The 17,764-nt window shown below is 40.8% G+C and overlaps 2 protein-coding genes across 3 annotated transcripts in view; one reads left to right on the top strand and one right to left on the bottom strand.

Moving 5' to 3' along the window:
• Window positions 1–7,969, top strand: part of phactr3b (phosphatase and actin regulator 3b) — a 53,113-nt gene extending 45,144 nt beyond the window's left edge. The window contains exons 9-13 of one of the 2 annotated variants that reach the window (XM_023424720.2): window positions 3,356–3,411; window positions 5,303–5,364; window positions 5,558–5,698; window positions 6,857–6,933; window positions 7,384–7,558. In XM_023424720.2, the coding sequence (XP_023280488.2) occupies window positions 3,356–3,411; window positions 5,303–5,364; window positions 5,558–5,698; window positions 6,857–6,933; window positions 7,384–7,399 (352 nt within the window). In that variant the 3' untranslated portion in view covers window positions 7,400–7,558. Of the gene's footprint in view, window positions 1–3,355; window positions 3,412–5,302; window positions 5,365–5,557; window positions 5,699–6,856; window positions 6,934–7,383; window positions 7,559–7,732 lie in introns of those variants that run through there. The other variant, XM_087178926.1, reaches the window with a different exon arrangement.
• Window positions 7,970–9,226: 1,257 nt separating this feature from the next.
• ppp1r3db (protein phosphatase 1, regulatory subunit 3Db) lies at window positions 9,227–17,479 on the bottom strand. Its single transcript, XM_023424721.2, has 2 exons — window positions 17,156–17,479; window positions 9,227–16,974 (listed from the first exon to the last, which is right to left on the bottom strand). Exon 2 carries the CDS (start codon window positions 16,953–16,955, stop codon window positions 16,032–16,034), a length of 924 nt encoding a protein of 307 aa, XP_023280489.1. The 5' UTR covers window positions 16,956–16,974; window positions 17,156–17,479; the 3' UTR covers window positions 9,227–16,031.
• Between the last annotated feature and the right edge of the window lie 285 nt (window positions 17,480–17,764).

Here is a 17,764-nt window from a genome sequence, read left to right on the forward strand (position 1 = left end):
AAGAGGTATCAAGAGAATATTCAGCCTATAAATTGTATGGGTTTGGGACAAACGGGGGAGATCCTTTTTGGCCTTGGGTCCTCTCACAGGCTGTTTTTGATGCTTGTTCAAAGATGCTGTGTCTTTTTGTAATAAACCTTTTTATCTACAACTGAGCCGGTGTCAGCAGAGATTCCTTCATCATCATCACATCATCGCAAGAGAAGAAACAACAATAGCTCAGCATTAGTAGCAATGGCTGTAAATACTTTTTCACATTTGCACACTGTGATTGTCAGTCAACACTTTACGCTGTTGCAAAGGAGAACAGCTTTGCAACACTTGCAGGCTCAGGTGGACACAACAGAAAGGAACGGCATTTGATCGGTTTTATTTTAGATACCGATCCATTGAAATTCATCTGGATCAGCCCTGATATTCATCCTTTGCATCACTTTTTTTATGCATTGTGTTTGCTTTGTTCCTGTGCACAAGTCCGCACATACTGCCAATGATTTTATGCTGTCCTGGTTATCAACAGTTGGGGATAGTAATGTGCCATGGAATATAGCAAAGACCTAACAAAGATAGTGAAAGGCTAGCAAACACGGAACGCTGCAGGATTTCAGATATTTAAATAATGTGAAATTTTATTGGACCTCAATATCCAGAATGTGTTTTACTGAGAAACAGAATAAAAGAACAAACTTTGACATTGGCACTGGACGTAACAAAGAAAGTCACATGGCTTTGCTGAATCGAGCACTATCAACATTCTTGTGTGGTAACAGGGGTGATGCACACAGAACTTGTAGACCTAAATAAAAATAGCTTTAAGAACATTTTTCTGGTTTAAAATATTACTTATTTTTTAAGCATTTGCAATATCATTCTAAAGCGTCGATGTCTTTATTGTGATATCCACATTATATTCATTTTAACTTCAGGAGTAGTAGGAACAGTGAGTGCTGGAGGGATCATTTTGATAGTTTAAAGATGATGTGAGCCTGGCTGTCCGTCCACCTCCATAATTTGGAGGGGGGGGGGGGGTCCTGCTCTGAAAAAGACACTGTGTTCCCAGTAAATGTAATGGCCCCTTTTTGAAGTCAGCACTTTAAGCTCCTGAGCTGGTGAGAACAACATCTGATCTAATTTTCTGCCCTCTCAGTTAGCTGTAGACCACCGCCGCTGCTGCTGGTGTGAATCATAGTTTCACCTCCCAGCAGCTGTGAATATATTGTAGTTGATTATTAAAATACATTTTATTATGGGCCTTTTTCCGTTTTCCATTTTTCTCGTGTGAGTCGTGAGTGATTGTCGTTATTTAACCTGTCTATTCAGGGAACAGGTTTTCTCTGTGTTCACCGACATTCTGCAGCACATTATTGCTTCTAAACATAGTCACAGCTTGGAGCTTGTTTATTTGTCATCAGTCCTGCCCTACAAAGACAGTAGTTAAGAAAAAATATGTGTTTTTTTAAGGTTGGCTGGCAAACAGATAGAAAGATTGTAATTCCTTCATTTCATGCCTTTTCAAGATGTTTATTCTACCCCCCGAAAAATTCCAATATAACTTAAAAAATAACTTCAGTCTCAGAGAAACTGCAGCATCTACAAATAAAATGTGTTTTAGTTTTATTTGGTTTATTAGCAGTCCAGCTCTGAATGAAATACATCTGTCTCTCCATCCCCACTGAAATAAGTATAATACAATAATTTATTAATTTAAAATAATGTCTTCCTCAGGAGTTTAGCATTATTTTCCTTGCTCATATTTTCCTGTTTGTCCCAGGAATTAAACCTTCAAGCCTCATGTGCCGTTCTAAGTCATCGATATCTTTGACCTAAGGGTCAATGAAAGGATTTTTATGTTTTTTTTATAAAATACATGGAACCTGGTTTGGAAAAAAACAAAACAAACTAACTTATGTTTCCCATGAGGCGCTATTAGAGATGCTATTACTGTCTTGGCAGCTGCGTGGCAAATGTAGTGGCCGTGAGTGTGTCGGGGGTGGAGCGGAGATTCGTCTTGGAATGTCGTGTGGAATCCTGTAATTCAGGTGATGTGGAAATCTGAGAACTGACACAGGCTAAATCTGGTTTTTGCCAAACCACCCAGTCTTGTTATACATAACAAGTATAACATAATTAACATGTACATTTAATTCAATCCCCTGCTTGCTTTCATTTCATCTCTGTCCACATGACTTCACACCACCGTGATGTTACTTTTAACCAATTATTGTCCTTGTTAGTGCTGAGATAATTAGTCGAATGATCAATTCGTCAGCAATTGCGATTATAAATTACAATTAAGTGATTTATCAAGTAGAAATGTCCAACATTTACTGGTTTGAGGATTTATTGGTTTCAGATTTTTTTGTTGTTTTTGTCTGAATTACATCGTAAATTAAAATGAAATATCACAATGTTTTGGACAGCTGGTCAAATACAAGCTGTATGAAGACAACAGCTTGCATTCTGGGATGTGGTAATCATTATTTTATTACATTTAGTTATTTACTGAGCAACTAAATGAAAAAAATAACTGACAGATGAATGAAATACAGAGCAGCCGTTGAATATTTGGGCTATACCTCTCCTGATGATCATCATCTGATGTCTCTTTGTGTTGTTCAGATGTTGTTTTTGCTTTATGTTTGTTTTCATCTTCATAGCATCATATCATACCATATCACTCACTTCACATACACACATTTGTGCTAAGTAAATATTGACAGGCCTGTAGAATGAAATATAAAGCTGATGATGAATGATAAAGCTCCCACCACTGTACTCAAGCAACTCCTTTTGCTGCAGCAGGGTGGTGCGTGTGTGTGTGTGTGTGTGTGCGTGCGTGCATGGGGAATCTCCTCCTCAGTCCCACCCCGTCACATTAGTTCTGTGCATGTGGTAAAAAAGGAGGCAGGCAGTGCTGCACCGCTCACTCCGCTCAGCGCAGCTCAGAGCGCAGCATCCTCCGCTCCGCCGGGACGAAACCAACGCGCCTCTCTCTCTCTTTAAACCGCTGGAACATTCAACCCAAGCAGGTCGTCTGAGGGAAAGTCTCCCTTCTTTTCTTCAGTAAACTGGCTCTATCGCGTGCTATAAAACGCACAGCCTGACGTTTTTCCCGATGTGGAGCCTTAAATGTTCTAAAACCAAAACAAGCCGCTTTCTGGACTCGAGGTGGGACGCGGTGTTTGCGTTTTGGATGTGCGGATCTTGGCGCTCTGCGCACCGGCTCAAGCATCCGAAGTGCTAGTACTAGTGAAAAGACTTAACAGACTTAACAGACGAGGCGGGGTGAGGACAGAAACCCCAGCAGCGTAGGACTGACGATGGTCCAGAACGTAATTCTGGTGTTTTTCCGCAGGAGGCTGAGCCAGAGGCCGGCGGTGGAGGAGCTGGAGAGTCGGAACATCCTGAAGCGTAAGTAGTTCACCCATCGACAACTGTGACTGACTGACTGTGACTGTGACTGCAGCCTGACTCTCTGTTTGTGCCATTTAGGAGAGCAGTTTATAAACGTCTCTGTGCGTCGTTTCTGTTCTGACACCAAATCCAAGTCTTCATTTGATTAAAAAAAAACGATATTTGGACAATAAACAATATTCAAGCCTTATTTGACTGAGGTTAATGGTTTACACTTACATGAAGTGAATATTTCAGAGTAATACATGTTTATTACTTAAGCTACTAGTTATCATTTTTAAGATTCTTTGAAATTGTATGTTTTTTTAAAAATATTTTGTATTATTACTTACAGTACTTAGATGAATCATTATCTATCTGTACAAAACAATTAGTTCATGTCAGAAAACCTTTAAATAATCAAATAATTTAACAATCAATGAAGCTCATCAACTATTATATGTTTCCATCTTCTCTGATGTGAGGATTTCCTGTTATTTTTCTGTTTGATGTTCTTGTAAATCAAATATTTTGGGGTTTTAACCTGTTGTTGAGACAAAACAAGTCAATTGGAGACAATATCTTGTGCATTTTGAAATTGTGATGGACGGAAAGTATTTACTTTACTGGCGAATTCATGAAGCACATATACCTCCACCAAGGAGTGAGAACCAGATTATTGTCTGGATCTGAAGCAAATTGTACAAAGTGGCAGATCTCAACACCACTAATATGACAGATTTTTTACATCAAGATTCAAACATTATTTGCTGAGAAATTGACAAAAGTGTCAAAAAACACAATGTTTAGGAAAGTGATAAAAAAAATGTTCCTGGATCCACCTCTTTCACCGGATCTTGCTCAATCCCTCCACCATGTGTGGTGCGAATCGGTTCAGTATGTTTTGTGTAATCCTGCTGACAAACAAAGAACCAGACACGAGTGAAAACATAATCTGCCAAATAATGCGAAGATTAATCAACAATGAAACTACTACTGTATCTCTACAGACTTCAAGTCTCAGTAGGAAGTAGTTTGTTAACTGTAGCTCTGACTGCGTGTTCATGTCCTGTATCTTCCTCATCAGGACTTTTACTCACGTTCGACTCCTTAAAATTTCTTTAATGCATTGTTATAGTTTTCCTTCCTAAGGGAGAAGGTGAAGGTGTCAGACTCTAGCACTTTAAACTGTGAAACTAGTCCCACTGTCCCTGAAAGTTCAGAACAATTATAAAACAGCTGTGTGAGGAATGAAGTCTCACATTAGCAATGAGCGCTTCTCCCGGCTGAGACGGGCCACCTGTGAGCTCTGAGCAGCTGTCTGTCTCATCACTGGCCCTGTGCAGTTCCAGAGAAACACGACCTCCTGCCGTCAGGACTCTCACCCTGAGCCACAGAAACATCCCCTGACAAAATAAGAGTCTTTTTTAAAAAATGCAAAGAACTGAATGGTGTCTCCCTGTGGCGCTGCGTTCACTCGGAGAGTCAAGCGTACTCAGACGGCGACAGGTGCCAGCCTCGTTTTAAGCTGCCGAACTAGTTCAACAGCTTAAATATTTTTTGGAATGAATAAGAGAGAGAGAGATTAAAAAATAAACTAAGTGACATCTAGTGATCCCTCTGCGGCATCTAATAAAGATAAATCCTATTAGTGCTTTAATCTGCACGTGTCTCACTCTCTAACTCACATTCGGTGCTGATCCGGAGTTGAAGTCGGCCCATGAGTCCTGACCTCAGCACGGTCACAGACTGGCTCACTCATGAGTATTGATTGTGAGGAGGATTGGACATATTAGCTCTGTTAATCTTCATCATCATCTGTCCAGTCCCAAGAAAAAGATGTCCATCATTGTCAACATCAGTGAGTTTGACCTGCTTTTTGGTGATAATATTTGTCTTGTGTCAACAGAGAGAAATGACCAGACAGAACAGGAGGAGAGGAGGGAAATCAAACAGCGGCTGAACAGAAAGGTAGGCGGCGGCTCCAGTGATTTGAGCCATTTCATAAAATGTCATCAATTTAATCCACATACCAGTCTTTAAACCAATCACAACCTTAATACCCAACCTGCTGCCGTTTTTTGACGTTTAGTTTCTATCACCGATCTCTTCAAACACGTTGATGAGAGCTACCGCTTATGACACAGTTATGTCTGTTTTCCAGTTGAACCAGCGGCCGACGGTGGACGAGCTGCGGGACAGAAAGATCCTGATCCGTTTCAGCGACTACGTGGAAGTGGCCAAAGCTCAGGACTATGACAGGCGAGCTGACAAGCCCTGGACCAGACTGTCAGCTGCTGACAAGGTAGTTAAAAAAACATCTCTAGTGTTTTTAGGACTGATCAGCAACACAGGCCTTTTAAAGATTAAAATAATGACTCAGGGTCCATATTCTGACATCTGTTGATGAAATAGACCTGTGTCAGCACCACACACTAAAAGTAGGATTGTTGTGACAGTGCATTGTGCTGCATGAGGCTGCTCAGTCAGTGCCTTCAGACCTGTAGTCACGACTGCTGCTAAAGTAGCTATAAGAAGATCATCATTTTGAATTGTTTGATCCAATCATCTATTTTGTACTGCTGATATAAGTCCAGGTCACGTTAATTTAAAGGTCCATATTTTACACTTTTCCAGTGTTTTATTTGAAGTGTTGATCCATAAGAAGATATATTTGTGGTTTCAAGAACTAAAAACCATCTCAGTGTAGTTTCACATCTCCTCTCTCAGGCTTCTCTCTGGAGCTCTAGTAACAACAGGTCGGTGAGCCAATCAGAAGAGAGGAGGCTCTGAGCCTATAATTAAATATAGCAGATTTCAGTTAAACACTCAAAAGAAACCAAATTCTGCAAGGTTGGATGGTGGGTCCAGGTGGGCGGGGCTTGGTGCATGGCTGAGCGACACGACTGCTTTGCCTTGCTGCTTTGTTGTTTTAAGGCTCAGTTTCTGAATACAGGCTGTGTGCATTTTTCTGTGGACTGAGGCTTTGATACTTTCACAGTATTAATATAGAACCTAGACCTGCTTTATAATCAAACAACACATGGACATCTACCTTTATACAACATGGGACCTTTAATTAATTGTATTGTTAGAAATTGTTGTTATATACTACTGGAAAGTACTGACAAACTGGATATAATAAATAATAGTTGGTCATATCTTCCCTTGAGGTTTTCTGTCATACGTTGTCCAGAATAATCTAATTAAATTTCATTGTATGTCTTATTAAAAAGACCTAAATTGAACGTGTCTCACATGATCGACATTTCTAATATCACCTCCCGGCTGCCACACACGTTTCTTAATCTACATACAACCCAGTTGAGCTTACATAATCGACATCTCGACAACAGATGTTTCTGCATTTTCATAACATCCTCGTTTGAGGTTCACCACCTGAGCAGCGATGTACGAGGGGGTGCACCTGGGCTCACGCTTAATGTTTTTTTTTTGTTTGCAGGCGGCAATACGGAAGGAGCTGAATGAGTTCAAAAGTAATGAGATGGAAGTTCATTCTTCGAGCAAGCATCTGACAAGGTAAACGTCAACCAGTGCTGTTTTTTTTTTGTTTTTTTTTGTGTTATTTTTGTCAGCTTTATTCTTAGTGGGTGATGTCTAAGGGGGTCGGTGTGACATTGTGCAGAAGCTCAGAGGTGCATTATCCAATGGTCTCACATCCATGAGTGAACACTCTGCAGAGCAGAGCTTAAATTTAGCTTCAATCAGGCCCCTTGAGATGAGAAAGTTGCACCTTTTTGCACCACCTCTCCACTATAATGAATGTCCGCACATATTTAGCTTATATTTTGCTTATGTCAAGACTGTCTGTAGCTTAAATTAGCTGGAGTTCTGCTTACGCAGGACCCCATTTCTGAGGAGAAGCCATTGGCTGCTGTTAAGAGCACCATCCATTAGGCTAATAATAGGACTCCTGATTGATGAAACCCGTTGGCCCACGCTCACTGTCCCTTCTTTTCCCTCTTGCAGGTTCCACCGGCCTTAGCAAGGTTTCTTCTGTGAAGAGTTGCTGATACCTGGTTCTGTCAGTGAAGACCTTGCACGGAGTCTTCCAGCGTCCTGGCCCACAGTCAGTGGGTGTCCTGATATTTGGGTCCAGCAAACCTTGGAGGCTATGTCTCTAGAAATGGAGCTGCCGGTAGGGGACGGGGGGCGGGGGGGGCGCATGCAGCAAGCTCCACTTCTTGCTCAGAGGAACAACTCCTTAACCCTCACTTCACACTTGTCAGAGGAGCAGGAAGAATCAAGGTCATGTATTCGCCATAGACAAGCAGAGACTTCTTTTTGTAAACAGACTTTTTTTTTTTTTTTTGGAAAGATGTCCTTTTGATGCCACAGGGGGGAAATGTGCATGTGACCGAGTCGACCAGTCCCACTCCAGTATCAGTAGTCACATCCCCGAGCTGTGTCTGAGTCTCACCGATTCAGTTCATGATGATTTCATATCGACAGTGTAAATGTTCTTAAAAAGAAACCTTGTCTGTGTACAAGACAAAAATCCCTTTGTAAGCACTATTTATTGTCTGCACAATACAGGTTTTCAATTTGTAACAAACTTTGTTTTGTCTTGTGTATAGTGTGATTTTGGTATGTGTTTTTAGAACCATAATTTAACATCATGGCACGGTGGAAATGGGATTTGGAACTGTCAGAATTAGGGCAATAATTACTGACTAAGCATCATAAATGGGTTGTAATCCCATCAGATTTATCTCAGAATGAACAAACATTTTTGTGCTTCAGTAAGCAGATAATAAAACTGTAGTTAAGTTCACCTTGTTGCATCAGATCAAGCAGCAATTAGTGCAGGCAGTGACCTGTTTCTTCATGTTATTCTCTGACAAACGAGGACAGGCATCAGTCGCAGGGCGTTAAGCAGGTTAGCCAGGTTAAAGACCCTCGTGAAAACAAGTTCACCTCACTGCGTTTTCCAATTTAGAGTGAGTTGTGTGTCTAATCACTGTTTGCAGGGGAACAATAATGAGAGAAACAAGCCTCTGTGTGACTTACTGTGAGCTTGTTATTCCCAGACAAAGACATTAAAATAATGTAGGTGCACATGAGGTCGTTGTAAAGCTTCTTTCAGGAGGTCGAAGCCTCTTACCTGATATTAAATTTAAAAATAAAAAAATAAAAAAATGAAACCAACAATAGCATGACAACATCTCTGTCAGGCACATTGGGATTGGCTCTCTCTGACATCAACATGCATGTTTTGTGAGTCACAGCCTCTGTCCTAGCCCTAGTGGAGGAGCAGATGGCTGCTCCAGTTTAAACTGTACTGTACTCCAGGACCACTCGCTGTCTTGAGTAATGAAACCAGCAGCTATTGGCCCGAGAGCTGCGGCGACGGCTGATAGTGCCCGTCCAGGTCCAGAACAGCCCCGGGAACCTGTGGAGGTGTGTGGGAGAAACAAGGGATGCTCTCATGGGGCATGAGGGGGATATCCTGACTTCCGGGTTACCCTCAGATGCGTGAAGTCCAGGCATAAAGTCACACACGCTCAACATATGTTCTGCAGTTTTGAGCCAAGTGTAACCGTAACGACTTTCTGGTTCCAAAATAGCCTTCGGATTATAAATCATGTCATATTTTGGACCATTTCCTTCCATATACTGGAAAACATTTGACCGGTAATTAGCTGCTTGGTATAAGAATAGTACAGAACGTCATTGATACTCAACAACACTGAGCACACAAGTTGTTATTTTGAATCACACATGAGCTTTTATATGAACAAATCTTTGCTTCTACAAATAAATATTCAATAATAATCAATCACATGCTCAATGAATGAATGCTGAACAAATATTACAAGTGACAGTTCTTTTATTCTAAAACACACAGGCCATAATGGTGTTTTAGTGATGTAACTCAATCACTGGGACTCATAACGATGCATCACTGTTTTACATTTCAATCCCAGCCAGTCCCCAGAGCAAACGTCACTACTGAGCATCATCTTGGCTCCTAATATGGTGCGTTGTTATATAACTACCAGCAACAAGCACAAGATGACAGCCCCCAAATAAAGGCACAGCGCTGCGAGGCCTCGTGGATGTGTGCCCCGACAACAAACTGGCATGACAGCTAGGACTGTGAGTGAGGAACATCCGTACAAACGAGCGCCACGTTAGAGGCGATGGAGCCCAGGCGAGCCCCGGAGGATCCAAGAGGGGATGTTTGTTTTTGTTTCTGGTGTGACTATAAAAGGTTCACATGATTTCAAGTGCAGAGGAGGTGATGAAGCCTCACAACACTAAGATTGTTCTTGCTGCATTGTTGTAGCTGTGCTACATTTCACTGACATGCTCATGCCTTTATCCACCATGCCTCATAATAACTGCTCCAGCAGAATAAGTCATCGTCTGTGAATCCAGTAATTACAAGCGACCTACAGACGCCAAGTAGAGACACCAACTGAGGGTTGCCAGGTTATGAATCCCCTCAGAGAGCTCTGAACATAATATACATTTCTTTGGGGAGTGCAGCTGCAGAAGGTTGAATCTTAGTCTCACAAATTTATTACCTGAAGACAGATGAAGTTTTCTACTGTACAATATTCTCAGTGGTGGAATGTAACTTAATAGATTTACTCAGTTTTGAGGTACTTGTACACGACTGGATTGTGTCACATTAAGATTTTACATGCATCCTGTGTGTGGAGATTATTGAGTATGATGCAGTGCTTTACTCTTAAACCAACCAGTGTAGTGTACAACATTAAAGGAGCTATGTGTAAGTTTTGCATTAGCATTAACAGCTGTTTACCTACCAGTCTTGCCAAGAGCTTCAACCATTGTTGCATTTACAACACAGGAGGTTATAATACGTCCTCTGAGCAGCTACTTCTTCAGGGCAGAGTGGAAGCTACACTGACTCTGTATCGCAAAGTGTCAAGATGGGCCGACTGGGCAGAGGCTAGCTAGTCAGGATGCTAACTTTAGTAGAAGTAAAGAAGTGATGGAAATAGAATCAAAACGAAAGGGTTGTTTTCCACCTCTGGAGACAGCTCTTGGCGAGTAAAAGAATGAAGTTTAGATGCTGAACTCGCAACGTTTCTTTTGACTGGTAAGTAAAAAGCTGTTAATGCTAATGCTAGCTATGTAGCTATAGTAAAAATGTGTAGTGTAGCTCCTTTAAAAAGGTGCAATTTGTAAGATCTGGCCAAATCTGGCCAGAATATCAGTTTGTTTAGAATGTTCAAAAAATGAACTAACACCATCAATAGCGTCAATGTGAAGGAGCCACAGGGATGATGTCATGACCAAGACCACCATCTGTTGTATTTCAGAGATATCTACTGAAAGGAGCATGCTAACCAACTAGCTGCGTCCCGGACCGTGTTGTAATACCACCTAGACACACTAGATGCTGTGTGAGTCTGTGTAGCGTCTAGTCTGCCCTCAGTCCCACTGAGAAGAACAGCTTCCTCCGGAACTTGAAGTTCGCTATAGCTCCCAACTAAAAACACAAAAGCTCCCGACGAACATCACAGAAACGCAGAGATTTTCTGAAGTGCCTAGAAAGTGATCTTTATCTCCATCCTGAAGAACCGCTCCAACAAGAAACAACGTTCAACGACAAAGAAGCAAAACATGGGGGAATGCTGGTGTGTTTTTCCACCGCAGGAGACATCTCCGAGCGAGTAAAGAGATGAGACTTTTCTTTTAGAATGGTGAGTAACATCTAATGTTGGTCTGTAGCGAAAAGTATCATTAGTGCAAATGACAAACACTTCAAGTGACATACATGTATGATGTTGACTTTTTAGTGATTTAGTAGAATTTAGCCTGTTCCTGCAGCTGTTGTCTAGCTAGATGCATCAGTAACTTTTTTTTACAAGCAAGATAAAGAGACTGTTTGACCTTTTCTTCTGCGTCTGGCCTCATCAATCATCAACATCCACATTGCAGTAACACCTTGGAGTATTCTCCCTGCACAGAACAGATAAACTGTGATCTTTTGCACATCCTGCTCAGCAGGAGTTTTGCCAACACTTTTGTACAGTTTTTTTTCATAGTTTTATTTTTTTCTATCTATCTATCTATCTATCTATCTATCTATCTATCTATATTTATCTTTTTGACTGTTGCAGTATTTTACCTTTTTATTGTTATTTCCTGTTAATATGTTTATTGGATACTGCACCAAACACCAAGCCAAATATCTTGTAACTTAAAACCTACCTGGCAATAAACCTTATCTTCTGATTCTGCCTTTGTGATGATGTCATCATGCCTTCACATTCTGCTGTAGCAGACACCCATGTGTCATGCAGTATCCCCATGCCTTCATATTTTTATATGTAATTAAAAACATACTGTTTGTATTACAAGTACTCATAATTTGTTTCAGTGCTATCAACAATTTTAGCTATCAACAAGAAATGCACATTTAAATAATAAATGATAAGGAACATGGGGAAAACAACAACATGATTAAATGGACAGGGGTGAAGAGGTGAAATGCTGCCCCCTATGGAGCTGGATCAAGTAGCACGATCTTACACATTATACCTTTAAGAAATCATGTTTTAACAATACAATAATACGACTCTAAATTGCCCGTAGGTGTGAATGTGAGTGCGAATAGTTGTTTGCTTCTACATGTGAGCCTTGTGATAGATGACTTGTCCCGGATGACTCCAGGCTCCCCACAACCCTAATGGTATGAGCAGTATGGATAATGAATAAATATTATATCACTGTAACACTGTGACAGGAGTGTTTCTGCATAGTGAGTACTTTTGAATTTGATAGTTTAAGTACATTTTACACATACAATACAAACAGTATATATACAGCACCAGTCAAAAGTTTGGACACACATAAGGATATATAGTAACATTTTGACATGTTACTTGTACTTCTTCCACCACTGGTGATAGGATGATGTAGAAAAACAGCCCATAACCTTCATACTTTATAACAGTATTGCAATTTAACTGATGATGGTAAGCACATCTAAAGGACTGATATTTAAATTTCAAATAGGAGGAAAAATAAAACATTTAAGTTGCAAGCTGTTGAAACAAACAGTGGAGGAGTAAGTTAGAACTTTACATTCTAATTTTGAGGTACCTTCTTTGGGTATTTTAATTTGACGCTACTTTCTACTTATACAGGAAATGATTTTACAATCCCACTACATTAATTTGACAGCTACAGATACTTCAGGTTAAGATTTTATACTCAGAGCATAAAATCATATAAAATGTGAAGTATTTATTTAAAGTAAGTAAAATGCTCCTCTGTAAATACATTAGTTAAAGTTGCTCTACTTTGAGCACCTACAGCATTAAAATGCTTCTTACATTACAATGCACAAGTAATAACGATCAACTAATATAATTAATTAATTAATATTTAATAATACAACAGACCAGGGATATGATATTTTCACATTGCAAGGCTTCTCTTACTTAATTCTGGAACTGGATACTTCCTCCACCAATGGAAACAAAAATCACATTCTTGTTGTATTTCAAATGGAAATGTAGGAGCTTAGATTTGAGCAATGGCGCCATCTCATGTCCCGTAACTGCAACAACTGACTGCTTCAATATTACAGTGAGAGGTCATTGGGCAAATGCTATCAGTCATCCATGTACATGCATATTTTTTTGAACAAATCAAGAAATTCAAATCATGGCTAAACAGACCCCAAACCATAGTGGATCTTTTTAACCAGTGAATATAAATTATATTCACATTGATGCAAAATGTGGGACTATACACGCCTATGTTCACAGAAATGATGGATGTAACATAAATAATGACGTAATTATTAGTATTTAAGGACCTGCAGTTGTGAAAGAAGTCAGATCATTTCCTTCAGAGAAAGTATCAATACCACAGAGCAAAAATACTCAATTACAAGTGAAAGTCCTCTGAAGTCTCAATTAAGTAAACGTGCATACTATCAGAAAAATGGAATTAAAACATCAAGAATACAAGTACTCATCATCCAGAATGGTCTTTTACTATATATTATTGAATTTTTATGACCCTTTATGACCATTTTAAGCTTTTTTAGATAGAATCTTGTTTCGATTCAAGAACTTTTTAAAAATGGGTGTGAGGATCTTAAAATAAAGAAGGGTGAAGGATCAAGAGAAATGACACCTTATTCTAGGAAATTCATAAAATGACTCACAGCCTCAATTATCTTAGTTATTTTCCGCCACTGATGATTTATAATAAACTACACTGTGCCTGTAATGAGTTATTCTATTATTTTTTTAGTTTTCTCTAATTGGTGTGTGATCCATAAAAGGCCTGACATGCTCAGTTAGTTTTTGGGTGGTCAGATGGCTGCTATCATGTTTAAGGTATGCCATACAGTTGCAGTGACTGATGCAGATGGAAGAATGCCCTCCTATGAGCCAAACGTCACAGCCTGCCAGAGAGTCCACTGGAATCTGGGCTCTCGTATCAGTGGAAACTTTTTGGTGAAAGGTCAGTTACTGCCACGAATCTAAAAGGACCCGGTCACAGTGGAACAGACGAGCTAACACTGCCCCCCCCGTAATCCTCCTAACACCAAACAAGCTCCAGAAGAATGAGGTCAAGCCCTGTTGGTCACTGCAGAAAGTAAACAAGCTGCTCAGGTTTCTAACAGATCATTAAGTCTTTTCCATTTGCATGAAATCAGCAAAGAATATGGATTTGTTGCCTTGTGCAATTCTGTGTTAAGACACAACAACTGTGTTTTTCCTAACTCAAACTGTCAATCATTAAATTGGGTCACCAGACTTACTAAAGAGCAAAGTGAGCAAATTCTTTTGTAGGTCTGTACAGAGGTGGCAGGGATTTAATCTAAATAAAAGCCCAGCAGGAGCACAGCAGCTTCCCATGGCCTCAAACAGGCTGGAATATTTTAAAGGGTTACTCCATCAATTTTACACATTGTTCAGTTTACTTGTCATGAGGCGCTGTCATCAGGGGAATCTGTGTTTTAAACTGGAGGTGTGGAGTTTGACAGAAGTGGCTGTGAGAAATGCAGGAGGATATGGTTTTAAGCTTGACTGAGACTAGCGACTAAAAGCGACAGATTTGACTTTGACCATTCAGTTTTTTTATCAGTCTTGTGAGTCCCTGAACTTTGTGGAAATGCAACACTGCATCAATGTGTAACCCTCTAAGAGTGAGCTACAGAACAGATGTGTGGTGAAGCTAAACAGATGTTGGTGTTTCACTTTACCCATATAATGTATTATATCAAACCATTGTTGTTAAATTATCAAGCTGAGGTCTTTGTTTACAAAATCTCTGGCCCTTGTTGTGTTTCTAGGAGTAAAAGTGTTACATTTGATTGCTTCCTACTTCCTTTTTCCTATTCCCAGCATCATCTAATCAGAGGTTGGAGGAAGTATTCAGATCTTTACTTCAAGACTAGTCTCAAGACAACCCTGTGTCAGCGCTGGAGAATGGTCTGCCTGCACCCATAATCATTCTGCTACAGGGAATGGCTTGTTTGCATTTCTTTAAACTAATCAAAATCATCTGAGCCCGGGATGCAGCAACAGTGCCCCTGCATAATAGTGTCGGAGGGGAACTTGATTTAGTGAAACATTTGCACGTGCGGAGGGGAGCACTGTCAATAAAGCGGCCGATTCCCAGCAAAGAAAACACCACAAAAAACAGCAAAGATGTACGTCAATTGTGTGATTACACAATTCAAATCTTGCCATATTCAGCAGCTCAGGGGTTGTTATTTCCTGTAGCGAAGGGGTTTCTGAGAACAGTAAAAGGCAGGGGAAGTGGGAGGGGAGGAGATTGCCACTTGGAGTAGGCGCCAGTGGAAGGCTTTATACCTTCAGCCTACATCCAGTGAGTCAGACTTCAAGAGTAACTTAACAGAAGGCTGAAAAGCACTGTTTTGCTGCCCTCTCTGCTTGAAGGTTTCTAGCTTGTTTCACCTCTCAGGATGAGGTATGGTTAGGTGTGGCCAGAAAAGTGCTTTGTCACCTGTGACCACACCCAACAGTGATGTCATGGTGCCCTGGGGTACACTTCTACGTCACTGCCCCAAGATGAGCTGGTCAACCACCAGGGGACAGCAAAAAAACATGTAATTTCAGGAGGTGTTAACTAACCCTTTAAGTGAAAGTAACAATACTGTAAGCACTGTGATACCTCATTACAAGAAAATGTCCTGAATTCAAAAAGTTTACAGTGCATGCAATGTACACAAAGAATCAAAAGTAAAAGTACATCAAGCAGCAGGTCAGTGTAATTATATTATGTGATTATCATTACTCATGCATTAGCATATAAGTATCATTTTGATGTTGTAGCTGGTTAAGGTGCAGTTTATTTTAATTCTTTAACTTAATACAAAGGTGTCATTTATAACAATACTTGATATTTTGTATCCTGATTGTGTTTGAATCTGGAAATGAACTACAGCTGTCAGATACATGCAGTGAAATAAAGTGTACAAGATGGAAATACTCAAGTAAAGAACCTACAATTATATTAATTTGGACAACTGAAACAAATTCTACCACTGCTTATGATGAAGTAAGGAAATACTGGTAATAGTTACTGTACAGTGTTTTCAGTGTCACCCCTATCTGTGTGCAGGTGTTAGAGCTCCCCTGTGTGGGCACTCAGGTAAAATGCAGCATGCTGTCCTCACACTCTCTTGGCACAGTCACCTTGTAGCTGTGGCATGACAGTTTGTAATTTTGCCCATTGTTGTTATCCCAGTAGTCAGATCCTCTTACGTGGTAGCAGATGGCAAATTCCAAGATCGCCCCTGGCTCCAAAATGAAAGGTGGGACTGGCAGACGAAATCTGAAAGTATCTGTGTCTGGAGAGTTGCTCTCCTCGCAGCTCCCACTTGATACCCAGACCGCTGTTGTATCCGTGTGCGCTCTCCAGTTGGTGAAAGAGTAGTGCACTGTGACCTCTTTCTCATAAGCTAAATTAAGTACTTGTATAGTGCCTGTTATTCCCTGCTCTGAACACACAACCTGCTGCAGACACACACTCTGAGTGCAGAGACGCTTCAGGAACTCGGGCTGAGCTCCCATATTTTCCGGGAAACATGGTTTCAAGTAAGGCAGGGACAGCTCCAATGACCTCCCGAAAGCCAGTTCAGAGTTCATCAGTAGTCTGAACATAACATGTTGGGGAATCAGGGGGTGCTCTTGCACTTTGAAGACCTTAACTTCCTCTAACTCCAAGCCCAGTGAGTCCACAAAGCGTACCTGCACGCTCCTGAGTTCTTTATTCCTCTCTGCAGACGAAGGAAGAGACTGAGCTCGTCTCCTCATGATCGTCTTGACTGGAGGATCGCTTGGCACATTGGGCTTTACACTGGGTTCCTGTGCTGAGGGAGTTCTCGGACCTGGAGGACGGATCCGAACAGGAGCTTTGGGAGGTTGCGGCTTTGGATCATAAATGTCCCGAAGACGGATGGTGGTGTTTTTAGTGGTGGATATGCTGCTGGAGCCATTGATGAAATGAAGCTGGATCCCTTTCTTCTCAACAGAGCTCCTCTGCTGCCATTTATCACAAGTCCCAGCCATGTTCGCCACATACAATCACCTTGAGAAACAAACCAACCAATGCATAACCTAATCATTTGGTTTTTCACACAGTACATGCAAATATCTATGTTACAATCACCAATTTCTAGATAAAACAGCAGTCATGACAAGACCATTAGTTAAATGCTTAAAATCAAAATCAATGCAAAAGTTTAAAACATGTTCAAGAAGGACCGAACCTTTACAGCAGACTTCCTCTCTTGTTGGGCTGGTGTGTTGCATTGACCTTGCTCACTGTAGAGAAGCTGCTATGAACCCAACTGCAAGCAGATGACGAACACGAGGAAAGGGCCTCTGCCAGCAATGCCAGTAACATGCCACAGGAAGCCAGGCACAACATCTTGAGCAAAAAATAATGAAGCTACTACAGGCTGCCAACAGCAGATGATCTGGTAAAATAAGACCAGAATCTACCCACGAAACCATCAGTGACTGCACTGACAACCAGACCTGGAAACAAACTGTAATCTATGGCTCTCACACTTGGAGCTCAGCCCTTGACATATAACATGAGCCCATAACTGGGGATGGGAGGTGTAGTGAATATTTATAGCAGGTAGTGGTGGGCTGTGCCTCTGTTCATTGAAGATGCCTGTCTTGCTTCTTTATAGTTACTGGCCTGAAATACCCAACTGGTTACAGGGTTAAAATGGGTGGAACCTACTGTCAGGCTGCTATCTATTTACAGAATTATTGCTGTCTTGGTTTACAGCTGCGTCTACGCCAATATGTTTTCATTTTAAAACCCCATCCAGGCTACCATTTTATCTCTGTATCAGAAATAATGT

Source organism: Seriola lalandi, unplaced genomic scaffold, assembly GCF_002814215.2.
Source record: "Seriola lalandi dorsalis isolate HSWRI2012SDOR001 ecotype SW California unplaced genomic scaffold, Sedor1 jcf7180002054748, whole genome shotgun sequence".
NCBI lineage: Eukaryota > Metazoa > Chordata > Actinopteri > Carangiformes > Carangidae > Seriola > Seriola lalandi.

Bases quoted from the DNA above. Each gene is read 5' to 3' on its own strand.
- ppp1r3db (XM_023424721.2), bottom strand. From the start codon at position 16,955: ATGGCTGGGACTTGTGATAAATGGCAGCAGAGGAGCTCTGTTGAGAAG.